At 50.7% G+C, this 13,032-nt stretch overlaps 7 protein-coding genes across 7 annotated transcripts; 3 read left to right on the forward strand and 4 right to left on the reverse strand.

The window, feature by feature from the left end:
- Nucleotides 1-242: 242 nt before the first annotated feature.
- Nucleotides 243-1,507, forward strand: BDV37DRAFT_281834 (sugar phosphate isomerase/epimerase family protein; the record flags this gene model as incomplete). Its single annotated transcript, XM_032086906.1, has 7 exons — nt 243-345; nt 410-497; nt 585-722; nt 778-936; nt 995-1,097; nt 1,156-1,325; nt 1,390-1,507. 7 exons carry the CDS (start codon nt 243-245, stop codon nt 1,505-1,507), a joined length of 879 nt encoding a protein of 292 aa, XP_031942747.1.
- A 779-nt stretch (nt 1,508-2,286) lies between these two features.
- On the reverse strand, nt 2,287-2,952 carry BDV37DRAFT_281835 (uncharacterized protein; the record flags this gene model as incomplete). Its single annotated transcript, XM_032086907.1, has 1 exon — nt 2,287-2,952. One exon carries the CDS (start codon nt 2,950-2,952, stop codon nt 2,287-2,289), a length of 666 nt encoding a protein of 221 aa, XP_031942748.1.
- A 326-nt stretch (nt 2,953-3,278) lies between these two features.
- Nucleotides 3,279-5,434, reverse strand: BDV37DRAFT_293137 (uncharacterized protein; the record flags this gene model as incomplete). Its single annotated transcript, XM_032089337.1, has 6 exons — nt 3,279-4,105; nt 4,158-4,300; nt 4,361-4,678; nt 4,734-5,020; nt 5,076-5,155; nt 5,206-5,434. 6 exons carry the CDS (start codon nt 5,432-5,434, stop codon nt 3,279-3,281), a joined length of 1,884 nt encoding a protein of 627 aa, XP_031942749.1.
- A 622-nt stretch (nt 5,435-6,056) lies between these two features.
- Nucleotides 6,057-7,598, forward strand: BDV37DRAFT_293139 (2,4,5-trihydroxytoluene oxygenase; the record flags this gene model as incomplete). Its single annotated transcript, XM_032089338.1, has 4 exons — nt 6,057-6,246; nt 6,299-6,446; nt 6,519-6,753; nt 6,810-7,598. The coding sequence occupies 4 exons, from the start codon at nt 6,057-6,059 to the stop codon at nt 7,290-7,292; spliced, it is 1,056 nt and encodes a 351-aa protein (XP_031942750.1). The 3' UTR covers nt 7,293-7,598.
- A 72-nt stretch (nt 7,599-7,670) lies between these two features.
- Nucleotides 7,671-8,952, forward strand: BDV37DRAFT_293141 (fumarylacetoacetate hydrolase family protein; the record flags this gene model as incomplete). The annotated part of the gene is made up of 3 exons (XM_032089339.1): nt 7,671-8,180; nt 8,235-8,312; nt 8,371-8,952. The coding sequence occupies exons 1-3, from the start codon at nt 8,022-8,024 to the stop codon at nt 8,950-8,952; spliced, it is 819 nt and encodes a 272-aa protein (XP_031942751.1). The 5' UTR covers nt 7,671-8,021.
- Nucleotides 8,953-9,310: 358 nt separating this feature from the next.
- BDV37DRAFT_270679 (PhzF family phenazine biosynthesis protein) lies at nt 9,311-10,303 on the reverse strand (the record flags this gene model as incomplete). Its single annotated transcript, XM_032084598.1, has 1 exon — nt 9,311-10,303. One exon carries the CDS (start codon nt 10,301-10,303, stop codon nt 9,311-9,313), a length of 993 nt encoding a protein of 330 aa, XP_031942752.1.
- Nucleotides 10,304-10,338: 35 nt separating this feature from the next.
- On the reverse strand, nt 10,339-12,810 carry BDV37DRAFT_245034 (fungal specific transcription factor domain-containing protein). The gene is made up of 2 exons (XM_032081616.1): nt 12,767-12,810; nt 10,339-12,692 (listed from the first exon to the last, which is right to left on the reverse strand). Exon 2 carries the CDS (start codon nt 12,360-12,362, stop codon nt 10,587-10,589), a length of 1,776 nt encoding a protein of 591 aa, XP_031942753.1. The 5' UTR covers nt 12,363-12,692; nt 12,767-12,810; the 3' UTR covers nt 10,339-10,586.
- Between the last annotated feature and the right edge of the window lie 222 nt (nt 12,811-13,032).

Genomic DNA, 13,032 nt, shown 5'->3' on the forward strand with positions numbered 1-13,032 from the left:
CACCGAGACGACGTCGCGAAGCCCTAATCGCGACAATGGCGTCAACGGACCCGCTGCGTGGTTCTTTACTCTTTCGATCTTGCTTCTCCCCCTCACGCTTTTTCTTCTTTTTTGTCTTGAGGTAGAAATAAAGCTTCTGCCCCAGTCTGCAATGATGTCGCGTATTGAAGGCAACGTCAATTCTTACTCTTCCATTTTGGCCGGGTCAAAGACTTGTTACTACTTCGCCGCGAACAACCACGATGTCACAGATCCTCCGATTCCGCTCCACGTGGGGGGTTGACACAGGTGATAACTACGAGAACTGGCGGAAATGGCTTCCGACTTTGAAAGACCAAGGCTACGGTAGGAGACCTGGGACTTTTCCGGCGTAGCAGCAGTGGACTAACAGGATTCTGTCCGCTCTCAGTGGGAATCGAAGTTGACATAGCTCCTCTACCGAACATCTCTACAATCCGTCAGCTTTGCGATGCAGTCGGCCTAGAAATCTGTGTTATGTGAGTATCTTGCACATGAAACTGCCGTCCAACTGACCTTCACGGACATACTATATGTCAAGAACAAAACTAACCTTCCACCCCAAGGATCCATTCTAAATGGCCCTGTTATGCAGGCCCAAAGCCGGTGGGCCTGACCCCAACAGATCATCTTACGAACTATCGAGCCCAGCTCGAGATCGCCAAGACGCTTAAGCCGTTCAAGATTAATGCACACTCCGGCGAGTACGGTTCCCAAACCATGCTGAACAATGGGAGATGGCATTGACCACGAGAACAGTGACGGGTGGTCGATCAACCAGGCTGTGGAATTCTTCACGGGCACTCTCGCCATCGATGCCGAGCTCGGCCTGGCCGGCATGGTGAGCCACGAAACTCATAGAAACCGGGCCTTTTTCAGCCCCTACTCCACCGCAGCAGTCTTAAAAAGAGTCCCAAGGTATTATAAGCCATGTCCAGTTAAATACCCAAGACAAGTCCGCTAACAACGACCCAAGTCTGCAAGTCACAGCCGACTTCTCCCATTTCGTTGTCGTCTGTGAACGCCTCCTGGACCAGGGCGAGGAGGACAAGGAACTTCTGCGCACTATCATTCCTCGCGTTGGTTTCCTCTCCCAATACAAGCTATCGTCCAATTATAACTCATACTCCCCGCTAGGTGACCCATATCCACGCAAGAATCGGAACCACGCAATCGTCACAATGCCCAGACCCAACCAACGACGTGTTCACCGAGGAACGGCGGTTCTTTGAGAATTCCTGGAAACAGATTATCCAGTCAATTGTCCAACAGACGTCATCTCCAGTGACTTTTGTCCCTGAATACGGGTATGCGTTTTTCTTCCTGTCCAGACACTTTGTGTGCGTTGCTAACGTATTTGCCGATGTCTAGACCGTTTCCGTACCACCCCTTCGGCGCTGCTGCTAGTTACTCCGACGTTGCGGATAGTGAAGGCCGTCGTCTTCAGACACTCTTCGAGACGTTTGCTAAAGAGGCGACCTCTGCATGAATGAAATGACCCAAGGCTCACTCAGAAGTGGAATAAGATTGAAAGATTGAATTATTATTTTATAGATCATAGCTCGGAAGATGAAGATATAGATTCACAATTGTGCTCCGATAATTATTAAATTCATACGATCCAATCCAGCAATTGCCGCGAAGTGCAAGGAGGATAGAGAAGTATACCAAGTCGTGTCACGTATATTCTCGCAATAAAGTTCGGTTACTGGTTAGTTACTGTTGATCGATTCGACCATATAATAGGACCATCAATCTATCCAAACACTATAAATAGAGAGTGTTAAATACTATAAGCGATTAGCTACTAATATAGCGTGCCCGTAGGATAGGAGAAAGTGATTTTATGAACTAAAAGAAGAAATAACGAAAGATTAGTGCTGCTCGTAGGTTATATGCCCATACTCGCTGCATTTAGGAGGTCGCGAAAGACGCGCGAGATACAGAAAGCGTCAGACCATGGCCTCAATTAATCCTCTGTCAAGAAAAAGTGTGTCTAGAAGGGTCTGTTGGTTGTTATAACTGTTCACTGCAATAGTCTTTCCCGTAAGATAGATCGGGAGAGACAGACCATGACTAGCTTTTTCATTTCAGATAGAATATATTAGTTCAGTTTAATTGATTAAAGCCCCATATTTGAATGCAAATCCAACCCAATTGCAGCTGTATATTAGATAGCCAACGGTTCAGATCGGCAGCCAAGCAAACTTCCACTGAGCTCCAAATCCCAACCCTCTCTGAAGCTCCGTATACCTGAATACCACTAGCTCACTTTTCCTCCCCAACCCTAATAAAGTCCCAGACGGTACCACCCTCTCGTTTCGCATCCACCGTTAACTCCCGGCCGCCTTCCCCCCCGATTCGCATCGGCAAGAACTCGCTCCAGTGCTTCACCAGCAAAATATGCCCACCAGTTGGGTGCTGCCGCACGCAAAACCACTCCCACTCATCATGCCGTTCGGCCTTGGCCTGAAACCGCCAGTTGCTCTTCCGATTATTATGGCCGATATATGTCCCGGAGACCGCGTTACAGAAGCCAAGCCACATCCGGTCGTTCTCCACACAGTGCCAGTGACTGCCGCGCCCAGACTGGTATAGTAGACCGTCCACTTCGTATATCTCAGGGTACATGCCCAACACACCTTTCTCTAGGGCGATGACGAGCTTGGTCGCCGGGTCGCGGATGATGTACGTGCCTCCTTTCCAGGGACACACCCCCACTGCACTTTCGTCCACCCTTGTGTAGTGCGGTATGTCGAGGTTGGGGTCTATGTATCTAGGCATGGTGCCGTCGTATTGTGGTGCGCTGTACTCATCGCTGGAGAAGTGGGATTGGGTGTCATGTGTTGGTGTGTTGAATCCCCCTTCGTCTGAGTTGACGGAGGATGGCTCGGGGCTTTGCATGGAAGTGTGTATATCGCACTCGTCTTGCATATCTGTAACTAATCCTGAAGAGGTCGGAGCTCAAGATCTGCAGCCTCTACTGCTGCGACTTGACTGTCATTTCTTCAGTAACAACACATAGAAGAGGGTGGGGTAAGTGGGGTTCGATCGGCGCGCTAAACCTCTTCTGGGCCATAGTACCGTCATAGTCTCTGCTACTAACCCTAAATCATCTGAGAAAATAGTATACATTTACTTAAGGGGAATTTTGTAAAGCATCAGATTCAAGTCATTTCGTTACGGAATAATCCTCCGAAGATATTTATGCAATTGTATACAATGCTTCGTCTGTTTGTGTATACACCCGACGGTAACCATCAATCGAACAATTCAGACAGGCGCTCCACAGCCTGTTCCAGCTCTGCGGTTGAATTGCAAGCCGCAAACACAAAGCGATCCAATCTCACAATGACATATCGTTTCCGAGGTAGGACATCCCACATGAGCTTTTCATTATATCCCCTCGGCACTGGTCGATTCTTGCACAGCGGAGATACCGCGAATTCATCGCCCGTAGCAGTGCGGAACAGGTTTGGTGGCAGCGCAGAAATTTCTTTGGAGCTCATCTCCTCGCAAGCAGTACGAGGCACAAAAAAGGTAGCCTCACTGGCCGAAAGCAGAGGGGTTCTGTGGCTGAATCTCTGCAGGTGCGTCCTGGCATCGTCCAACTCACCAGGGTTGTCAAGCAAAACAACCAGTTGGAATAAGCCTGATTTCCCCGTAAAGATGGCATCGTCAGTAAAGTGCACGGCGGGGCCTTGGGTCAAGGAGACACAATATGATTGAGGGAAGCAAAGGCCGCCTTTCAACTCCGGCATGAAAGGCATCCCTGGGAGGTGCGTGTACTGCATGGGACCGTCACCCCGGGGGCCAAGCTCAAGCCAGTGCTTGAAGTTGGGAATCAGCTGGATAAGCCATAAGCCCCAGTTGCGGGCAAAGTCGTGCACAAAGCTTTTGCCAGCGACCATTTCCCCGTTGCGAACGGTCGCGGCTAAGGAAGCATCCAGCTGCTGCTTTCTCTCCAAGAACCACCCTCGCAGATGGCTACGGTAGTCCAGCTGGGTTTGAGATCTGCAGATCAGTGCGAGACGCCAGGACAGCGCAATGGCGTCACGGAACCCAGAGGCGATTCCTTGCCCTCCAACTAGAAGAATTTGTCAATATTGTTTCAAGAAGGATGGATAGTGAAATCATACATGGTGGAAACACATGGGCTGCATCGCCACAAAGAATGACCCGGTTCAACGCCCACTGATTACAGCTTCTGGCAGAGAAACGGAACGGCCTGGACCTCAGAACTTCGATACAGTCTTCGGGAAAGCTCACGTCCTCTTGCAGTCTAGGTCGCCACATTAGCACAAGGAATATTGGTCCTCAACTGAAGGAATGACCAACTCACCCAAATCGGCTCCCAGGGAGAGTCAAGTAGGGCAATACCACCTCCCGTACTTTATCCTTCGTAGCCATTTCATTATCGTCCTCTCCATCTGCCACCACAAACTCAAATCGCCAAAGGCGGTCTTCAGGAAGGCCAAAACGCCCGCATACAGCAGGTCGCTCATCATTGCAAAGGAAGCGAAAGTCTGTTGGGAAGAAAAGATCGTAGACGTCCTCCGGGGTATATCCCTGACCCCAAAGCGGGAACGTAGGGTGACTTTTCTGCGAAGGCAGCTGTATCTTCCAGTTCAGGGCAACCCATGTTTCTTGATATTTCGACCTGAGTTCTTGTCAGTACACTGAATCTGGGCGCTTCAGAGAGAGTTAGCTTATACTTTTCGGCCCATTCCATTTGGATTCCCTTAGGCTCCAAATACATCTTTCGCGTAAAGCCAGTTTTGCCGTCCGCGGCAGCGAGGAATTTGGAGCGTATTTTCTTTTCTGCGCCCGAAGCATCAGTATATGTCGCATACACCCACTGCTCATCCTCAGAGATCGCGGTCAACGTGCAGCTGCTTCTCAGCTCGCAGAAATTGCTTTCCTCGACAGCCGACCGAAGGTTCTTTTCGAGGACCGGCTGTTTGTGGGCAATAACGCCAATATGCCCAGTATTTCCTTCTGACTTGAGAATCGTTACCCACAGGTCTGCAAATTCGCTTGGAATACAGGTCACTTACCGACGCCGTGTCAAATTGCAGAAATGGCGCCTTATGCAGATTCTGCTCTCTACCGCTGATGAATCGGACCTTTTGTATACCTGGGCTGGTCAGACTGGAGTACGGTTGACTGAGCATACTTTGAACTTACAGGAACCTATCTCCGTGAAAATATGCTCATACAAGCCAAGACCTTGTAGATATCGAATGCCATCGTCATCCAGAGCGATACCACGAGGATCCGTGGTGATGGCGGCTTCTTTCTCGATGACAATATTTGGCACTCCCAGTCGCCCGAGGTAGGCTGATAACATGGCACCAGTAGGGCCGCAGCCGCAAACCAGAATGTCTGTGGTTTCGTACTCGTCTGAAGATGCCATAATGGAATTCAAGATTCAAGCAATTCAAGGGAGATTTCTGATGGGGTGGTGAACACGAAGTGAAAACCAAAACTTTTGTTCAGGTGGAAGCAGTTCTTATATGAGAAGGAATCTTTCATACTCCAACTCCAACGTGGGAACAGTGGCTGTTTGGATTTAGATCTCAGATATCGGGATCCACACGAGCTTCCCTGTCTGTTTATGGGGCATTCTGCTGTTTTGTAGCCATCTAAGATGAGCCAGGCTCGGAGGTGGGATCTATCATGAAGCTTCGAAGCGGATTCCCGGAATAACGGATAAAGACGACAGAAAAGTGGCCATTCGGTATATGTATCTTTTCCTTTGCCTCTCCCAGAAGTAGGATCGCCAGCAACCCCACGTAGATAACACCGTGTCGACACCGTGGCAAAAAGCCACCTTTCAGTACAACATATATCCAGGTCTATACGTGCATATAGAACGTCACCAGTGGGGACTACAATGGTTCGGGATCTTGGCTGTGGTGCCAATATTAGCCCCACCGTTCCGAGATTGGGATACATCATGCTTGGTATAAAGTGACTGTCGAGCCCATTTTCAGCGATAGACACTGACAAGAGGTCTATGTTCATCTGATCTAACAATGGCTACCGCACCGACACCAAACCATGGGGCATCGATCCCAGATACCGTCGCTTTGGCGGATACGGAGTCGCAGTCAGCTTGGCTCGCGATGCAACAAATCAACCCCACAGACCGCGTTCATCTGCAAAGGCTAGGTCATATGCGATATCAGCACCCGTCTCTGGATGAGATCGAGCGTTTCATGCTTGGTAATTCTCCGATATGCCTCGGTACTCGTGGACCACGGCTGACTTGTCTCAGATTTTGGAATGCAGATTGCGAAGAAAACAGAAGAGGAGATCTGGTTCAAAGGCTATGGGCCCGATCCGTATGTTTACTATGCCCGCAAGGGGCCTAAGAAGTTTCTGGGAGGTGCTTTTGTAGCGCAGAGCCAAGAGGAATTTGATAAGTATGCTTTCAACAATCTCCCTGCTGATTCCCCTCTCTGCTGCAGGGAAGAGATCTGACAAGTATTTTGAAGGGCTTCGAAGCTCCCAAGTGCCGGTCCCGTCCAAGATCTAGGCGACGCGCCTGGGGGAGGTTCTATCGTGACCATCACTGATCCAGAGGGTTTCCCTTTTAATGTTGTCTATGGACAAACAACACCTGCGACCGAGACAAAATACCCTGAACATATTATCTTGAATTACACAGACGAGAAATCTCGTCAGCGAAAATTCAACCGATTCGAAACCGGGCCTGCTGCTGTTCATAAGGTAGGGAGTTCTCTTTTCGAGCCCTGTCTTCGTTGCATTTGCTGATAATCACACAGCTGGGCCACTTCGGACTCTGTACACAGCAGTTTGACACATTGCTGAGTTTCTACACTTCGACCTTCAACATCGTCCCGACAGACCTTCTGTATGTTGAGAAGGACAACAAAAGACAGATTGTCACCATGTTCGCCCACATTGATCTCGGAGAAGCTATGTCAGATCACCATTCATTCTTCCTGAGCGCGAATCCTCAAGCAGCTCATGTCCATCACTGCTCCTTTGAGGTCCACGACTATGACACGCAACACCTGGGCCATCAGTGGCTTGCTCAGAAGGGCTATGAGTCAGTCTGGGGAATTGGTCGCCATGTTCTGGGATCTCAGATCTTTGACTACTGGTGGGACACCACTGGAAATATGGTTGAGCATTACGCTGATGGAGACCTGGTCAACAAACATACGCCGATTGGATATGTACAGGCTGGGTCAGAGTCATTGGCTGTTTGGGGCCCTGACGTTCCTGCTGCATTTTTGGCGTAAATGATTAACCGACGTTTGTCCCCTACTTGATTTATCTCTCGAGGATCGTACATCCTCTTGGTGTCTTCGGCGTACTCGATCAATCAGAGCATGTTTTATCGATATTACGCTGGCCAGTGACCATATGATTACTGAATATCTGAGCTCCGCCCGCTTATGGTCTTGTTGATGCGAAAGTGGACCCTCTGATTGCCTAAGTGATCATTCGACCCATTCAACTAGGTCCTGCCGGCTGTGTGAATACACTTTTGAGTTTAACAGGACGTATAAGTATCATTTCTAGTAGTCAAGGAGTGCTTGGCAGCCTTTGCCTTAATCACAAAAATATTAAGTCTGCTTTTATACTTGAGTAGTCTATGGTACTGGGGGGTTATGTTAAGAAGACTTGCACGTGCACTTGCCACAACTGAGCCCACTGCCCTGAGTGTGAGATTGCCCTACGGTGTTGTGAAATCGACCGTCTCTGAACTCTAGAAGCGGAGTATTGATGAAGAGCCACATGAGCTTAAAATAGACGCAAATCCCAAGGAATATATTGAAGGATGACGGTGTCTGGCTGCCTTTTCGTGCACTATGATCGCGCTGGAATGGTGACAAGCATTGATCCCACATCTCCCATAAATCCCACGACACGCCTTATCATACTCCGTACCGAAATCCTGTATGAAGTTCATACGGTAGCCGTTAGTCCTCTACTTCAGATTGGAGGATCGCAACAACGAACCCATCATGTCCGTGTTCAAGAGATTGGTTCGCTTTAACTACCGCACACGGATCCATTATGGGGATCTTATCAACGTGGTCGGAAATAAATACACAGTTAGGAGATTGGAAGGGAGTCTTTCTACCAGTCCCAAGAAAACAGGAGATGTTCTAACCGTTGGCTCGGTATGCTAGCTGCCAAATTACACCAAAAGTTAGTAGCTGATGTACATCATGTAGCTCGAATGCCCAATCGAACGCACGCCGATCGTGCAATGCATCGGGGTAAATTACAGACAGCACGCAACGGAAGCAAGCGTGGGCCATGATTGTTCCACCAGACAGACCATTTCATGCTAACAGTGTTTATCAACAGTTACCAATTCCCAAATATCCAGTAGTTTTCACCAAGCCAGCAGATTCGCTCGCCGGACCGTTTGAGAAGATCGAAATCCACCCCGACGCGCGCGATCAACTTGACTTCGAGGGTGAATTAGCCGTTGTCATTGGGAAAGATGCGAAGGATGTTGAGGAATCTGAAGCCCTAGACTACGTCCTGGGATATACAGCTGGGAATGACCTTTCTGCACGAAACTTCCAGTTGCCAGAGGCCAGCGGGGGCCAGTTTTGCTTTGCGAAATCGATGGACAAATTCGCACCAATTGGCCATACCATCGTCGCAGCGCACGAGATTGTCGACCCCCAAGCGCTGAAATTGATTACCAGGGTCAATGGCGTGGTGAAGCAGGAAACCAGTACGGGGGACATGATCTGGACGGTTCGGCAGATCATCAGTCATCTGTCTCGTGGGACGACTCTCCGTAGGGGCACCATCATCATGACTGGAACCCCATCTGGGGTAGGCTTCTTCCGAAAGGAGCTCCTCCAACATTCTGACGTCGTCGAGGTGGAGATTGAAGGATTCGCTGCGACCAAGAACCGTATAGCACACTACTAAGCAGATCTCGCCGTCATAATTGACTTCGTGGGGCTTATCATGTATCATAGTTAATAGATGCCACACGGGTAAATACCAACATGTCCGGGTTTTGCGTCTCTGAATACAGTCGAGATTGTCCATTGCAAAGTAGACTCCTCACCCTATGAAATCATAGATATCTTTATGGTCTTCCATAGTGGCGAAGGAGAAAGACGCACTCTGAGAGATCTGCCACGACTCACGATTGTCTCCGCCGGTTCTTTCAGTGAATCAAGCGCTAGAGGGTCTCCTAAAGATGGACTTCCACACTTTTGGCTAGCTTGCCTATACCACTATATAACAAGCCACTGAGTGACACCTGCCAAAGCTACTCAGATCAAACCCTAATCTCACCCGACGTAACCTGGACCGCAGTGCCGCGAAGCTCCACGCTCTCTACCTTGGCTCTATCCTCCCGATCCACCGTAACAGCAACCCCAATATCACTCCTCCTCCCCATTTCGACCCCCTGCACAATATCATAATCAAACGCGATGTCGCTCGACTCCCTCGCCCTAGTCAGGGTCAAATACGCCGCCAGTCCACTGGCCGCACTCCCCGTGGCCGGATCCTCAAAGTTCCTCAAGAACATGCGCGACCGAATAACCGTCTTCCCCGTCTTCTCATCATAAACACCCGGGACAAAGAAATAGACTACAATCAGCCCGTCTCCCTCCCACCCGGCATCCAGATACCCACCGGCTGAAACAGAATTACAAGGAACAACCTCGCCACTCACAGGCCCTTCCGCGGCAGCCAACGCCTCCAAACTGGGCAACTGGACATGCACCTGAGTCATGCCCTTCACGATCGAGAAGACAGGGAAGCCCTCTTCGTTCGCTCCGTCATGGCCGCCACCAAGATACTCCCCCAGCGAAGGATGAAGCCGCAGCAGCTCCACCAGCGGGAACCGGCGCGAGTGGATGTGCACGTTATGCGCGATTCTGGCGGCCACAGCGCCGCCCGCGTTCGGGACGCGGGCCATGGCGAACGGACCCGCTTTCGTGATGAGGGTGTCCACGTTCGTGCGGTCGGCGGAGTCGGGCGAGAGCTCCAGGAACCATGTTACGGCGCCGATGGTGGGGTGGCCCGCGAAGGGGAGCTCTTCGGCTGTGGTGAAGATGTCGATCTTTCTGGTAGTGTCGGACGGCGAGTGCGGGTGCACGAAGATCGTCTCCGGGTAGTTGAATTCCCGGGCTATGAGTTGCTTTTGCGCTTGCGTGATGGCATGTTCGGGCGAGTTGGGGAGAAATACTACGCCGAGTGGATTGCCTAGAAACGGCTCGGTGGTGAAGACGTCCAGGGTGACGAAGCGAAGACTTTGCGGCATGATGGTGGTTGAATCGAATGGAATGTTGTTTGAGAGGTGGGAATGAATGGTGGGGAAGATGGGGATTAAATGCTTCTTTTGTCCTGCGGTTTGACTCATTGACCTCATGGACTCTCGGGCCCGGAACCCTAAAGACCTTTCAGGGGCCCCACTCGGCTCGGCGGGATTCTGCTCGGCATCCACAGTATGATACAGGTGTTCTATTGGAAACAGCGTCGAGGGTTCAACTTATGTACATAATCTACCCGAACTCGTTCAAGGAGTTCCTCCAACAAGTCTAATACTAGATTGTCAGGGTCCCATCACCAATACTGACAGGGTACTGATCCAAGAATGTAGGATATCCTATGTCACTCATGATTGGAATGTCGGGTGCCCAGTCCGGGAATTGGCTGAAGAAGGATTGGTCCTGGAAGCCCAAGAATCCATCCCCAGTCGCAGGATTGTCCGCGGCGGATGGACACGAGGCCCCGATATCTGAGTGTGGGACTGACGGCTGGTCTGATGTCCCATCAAGCGCATGTTGCTGATCATAGTGTTGGACCTGCTTGCGGGCCATGGGATACGTACCCAGGGGGTTCAAGATATGCTCCAAAGATTGGGACGGTCTAGTCTGATCGCTACTGTCTATCGGACTGGTCTCTCTTAGGGAGCCAGTTGCTCTGCGTTCGGGGGTTTCGTGGGAGAATCGTGTGTTGAAGTGCCTTAGCGCTTGAGTAGCTGACTCGTAGTATAGGTCTGCCTTGATGTACCTTTGTAGGTACTTCAGAATTGTGACGTTGGTCTGCAATAGACCCTTGTAGTCACTGTGGGACAGGTGAGGGAGCGGGGATTCGGGTTCCCTCCATGACGACAGGCTGGTGACCAGGACGCTGCTACATATCTGCGTATGTACCGCGTAGGGAAGGTCGACAATGCTCAACTTGTGGCAATTCCAGAGGTCTTTCAGTAAGGATCCAATATACACGGCCTTGCTGATGCAGGTTCGATGGCAGAGTCTGATGAAATCCACCGGCGCGTTGTCCCGTATCCATTTAGTCGCAGTATTCGGGAAGACCAGTCTTGATACGCCAATACGGTACAAGTCGTTGAATGTCTGGGCAATGAGAATGTGTACACCGAAAAACAAGTTTAAGCGGCCAGACGCCTTGAAGATGTATACATTTTCCGAAGACATTTTGAGACTGTCTGGGATGGAAGCATCGAGCTCCCTGATTTCACGGTCGAGTTTATGAAACTGGGAGCTTTCAGTGACTTCCCAGGGGATTTCCCCCTCCAAGTGCTTGACATATTTCAAGATCTTGGAACGGATAGCCATCGCTCTAATGTAGTATGCACGGAGATCGAGATTCCCCGCCGCACCCACCGCTGAGGAGTCAGCGAAGGGAAGCAGTTTGCCTCTGGTCAACATTTCTGTATTGCAGGGGGTGTTACGCACAAACAGGTCTTCGGAGCAGGGGAGCTGCACGTAAATATCGCCGGACGGTATCAGGCAAAGCTGGTTGATGCCACATTCTATGGAAGCATCGAGGAGATAGCACGCCCATAGAGCGCGTCTCCTGGTCTCCTTCGCCGCCCATGACATCTTACTCTTCCGACACAGGACGTCGTCATCGTACTCCATGTTCAGCTGTAGGAGTTGAACTTGTCTCGCGATGAAGCCTGAGATAAGGAATCCCTTGGCATAATCGCCGACTCTCAGGTAATATTCATGGAGCAGGATCCCAGTAATAAGACACTCGATTCGCGGACTCCCAAAGCTCGAAAACATACATTGCAACGCCGCCTCCGCCCAGCCCCTGCCGGTATCGAAGAATAGCACAGCAGGGCTAGGACCATCCTCCTTAGCAGCGATCACCCTGGCACAGTAAAATGGGGCAGCCAATGCACACATGACATATATCAAGCCAGGCATCTCGGTCAAGATCGTCTTTCTGTCCTTGAAGCGCTCCATGAAGGTCGGAATATGCAAGAAGCCCATGCAGCGGACTGTATGGATCTGAGCGAAGTAAATGTCAATCAGCTCTCGCACCCGATCGATTGGCGGCAAATTCCTCATGACCAGCCATGTCGGGATCGCATGCGATGACCCCTGAACGTAAGCCTCCTCTCGGGAGATCGGTTCCTCCTCAAAGAAAGAACAGTGCAGACCCTTTTTAGTACATCGGGTGCATGCCGAGCCGCCCGAGCACTTGGACTTTGTTCGCTTGCATTCTAAACAAGACCGGAGGACCCGTCGGCGCTTGAGCCCTGCCTGCGTCACAGAATCGCTCGATGTAGGTCCATCGTCTGTCACGTTGGTATCCGTGCCAGCATCCGTTGTATATACGCACTGCTCGCCAAGATTGCGGCAGTTTCTGCAAAAGCCCGCACTGCGGTCACATTTGATCTAATGCGCGTTGAAGTTAGAGAAAGAAGATTACTAGACACGTGTTGGTTATAGGGCTTGAAGCTAGTACGTACTTTCCGCCGGCGGCAGATCAGGCAACTAGCAGGCTTCCTCGACCCGCCCATGGCCCGACACTATAAGGTGGGTCGTAAGGACGAAGTTTAGTGCGCGCGAGGAGATCGGTGTCCAGAACAGTTTCTTATACGAGGTGACAATCTGCTAGCGCCTGAGGCACCCATGCAGGACAGAAATTGAGACCCCGAGACGCCGGCCGACTTCCGCTCTCGGTGGATCTCGGCTACGAAACCCCGCATCTCGGCTGGTCCGTTTGCAGCCCTAA

This window comes from Aspergillus pseudonomiae (assembly GCF_009193645.1).
Source record: "Aspergillus pseudonomiae strain CBS 119388 unplaced genomic scaffold BDV37scaffold_23, whole genome shotgun sequence".
In the NCBI taxonomy this organism is placed as follows: Eukaryota; Fungi; Ascomycota; class Eurotiomycetes; order Eurotiales; family Aspergillaceae; genus Aspergillus; species Aspergillus pseudonomiae.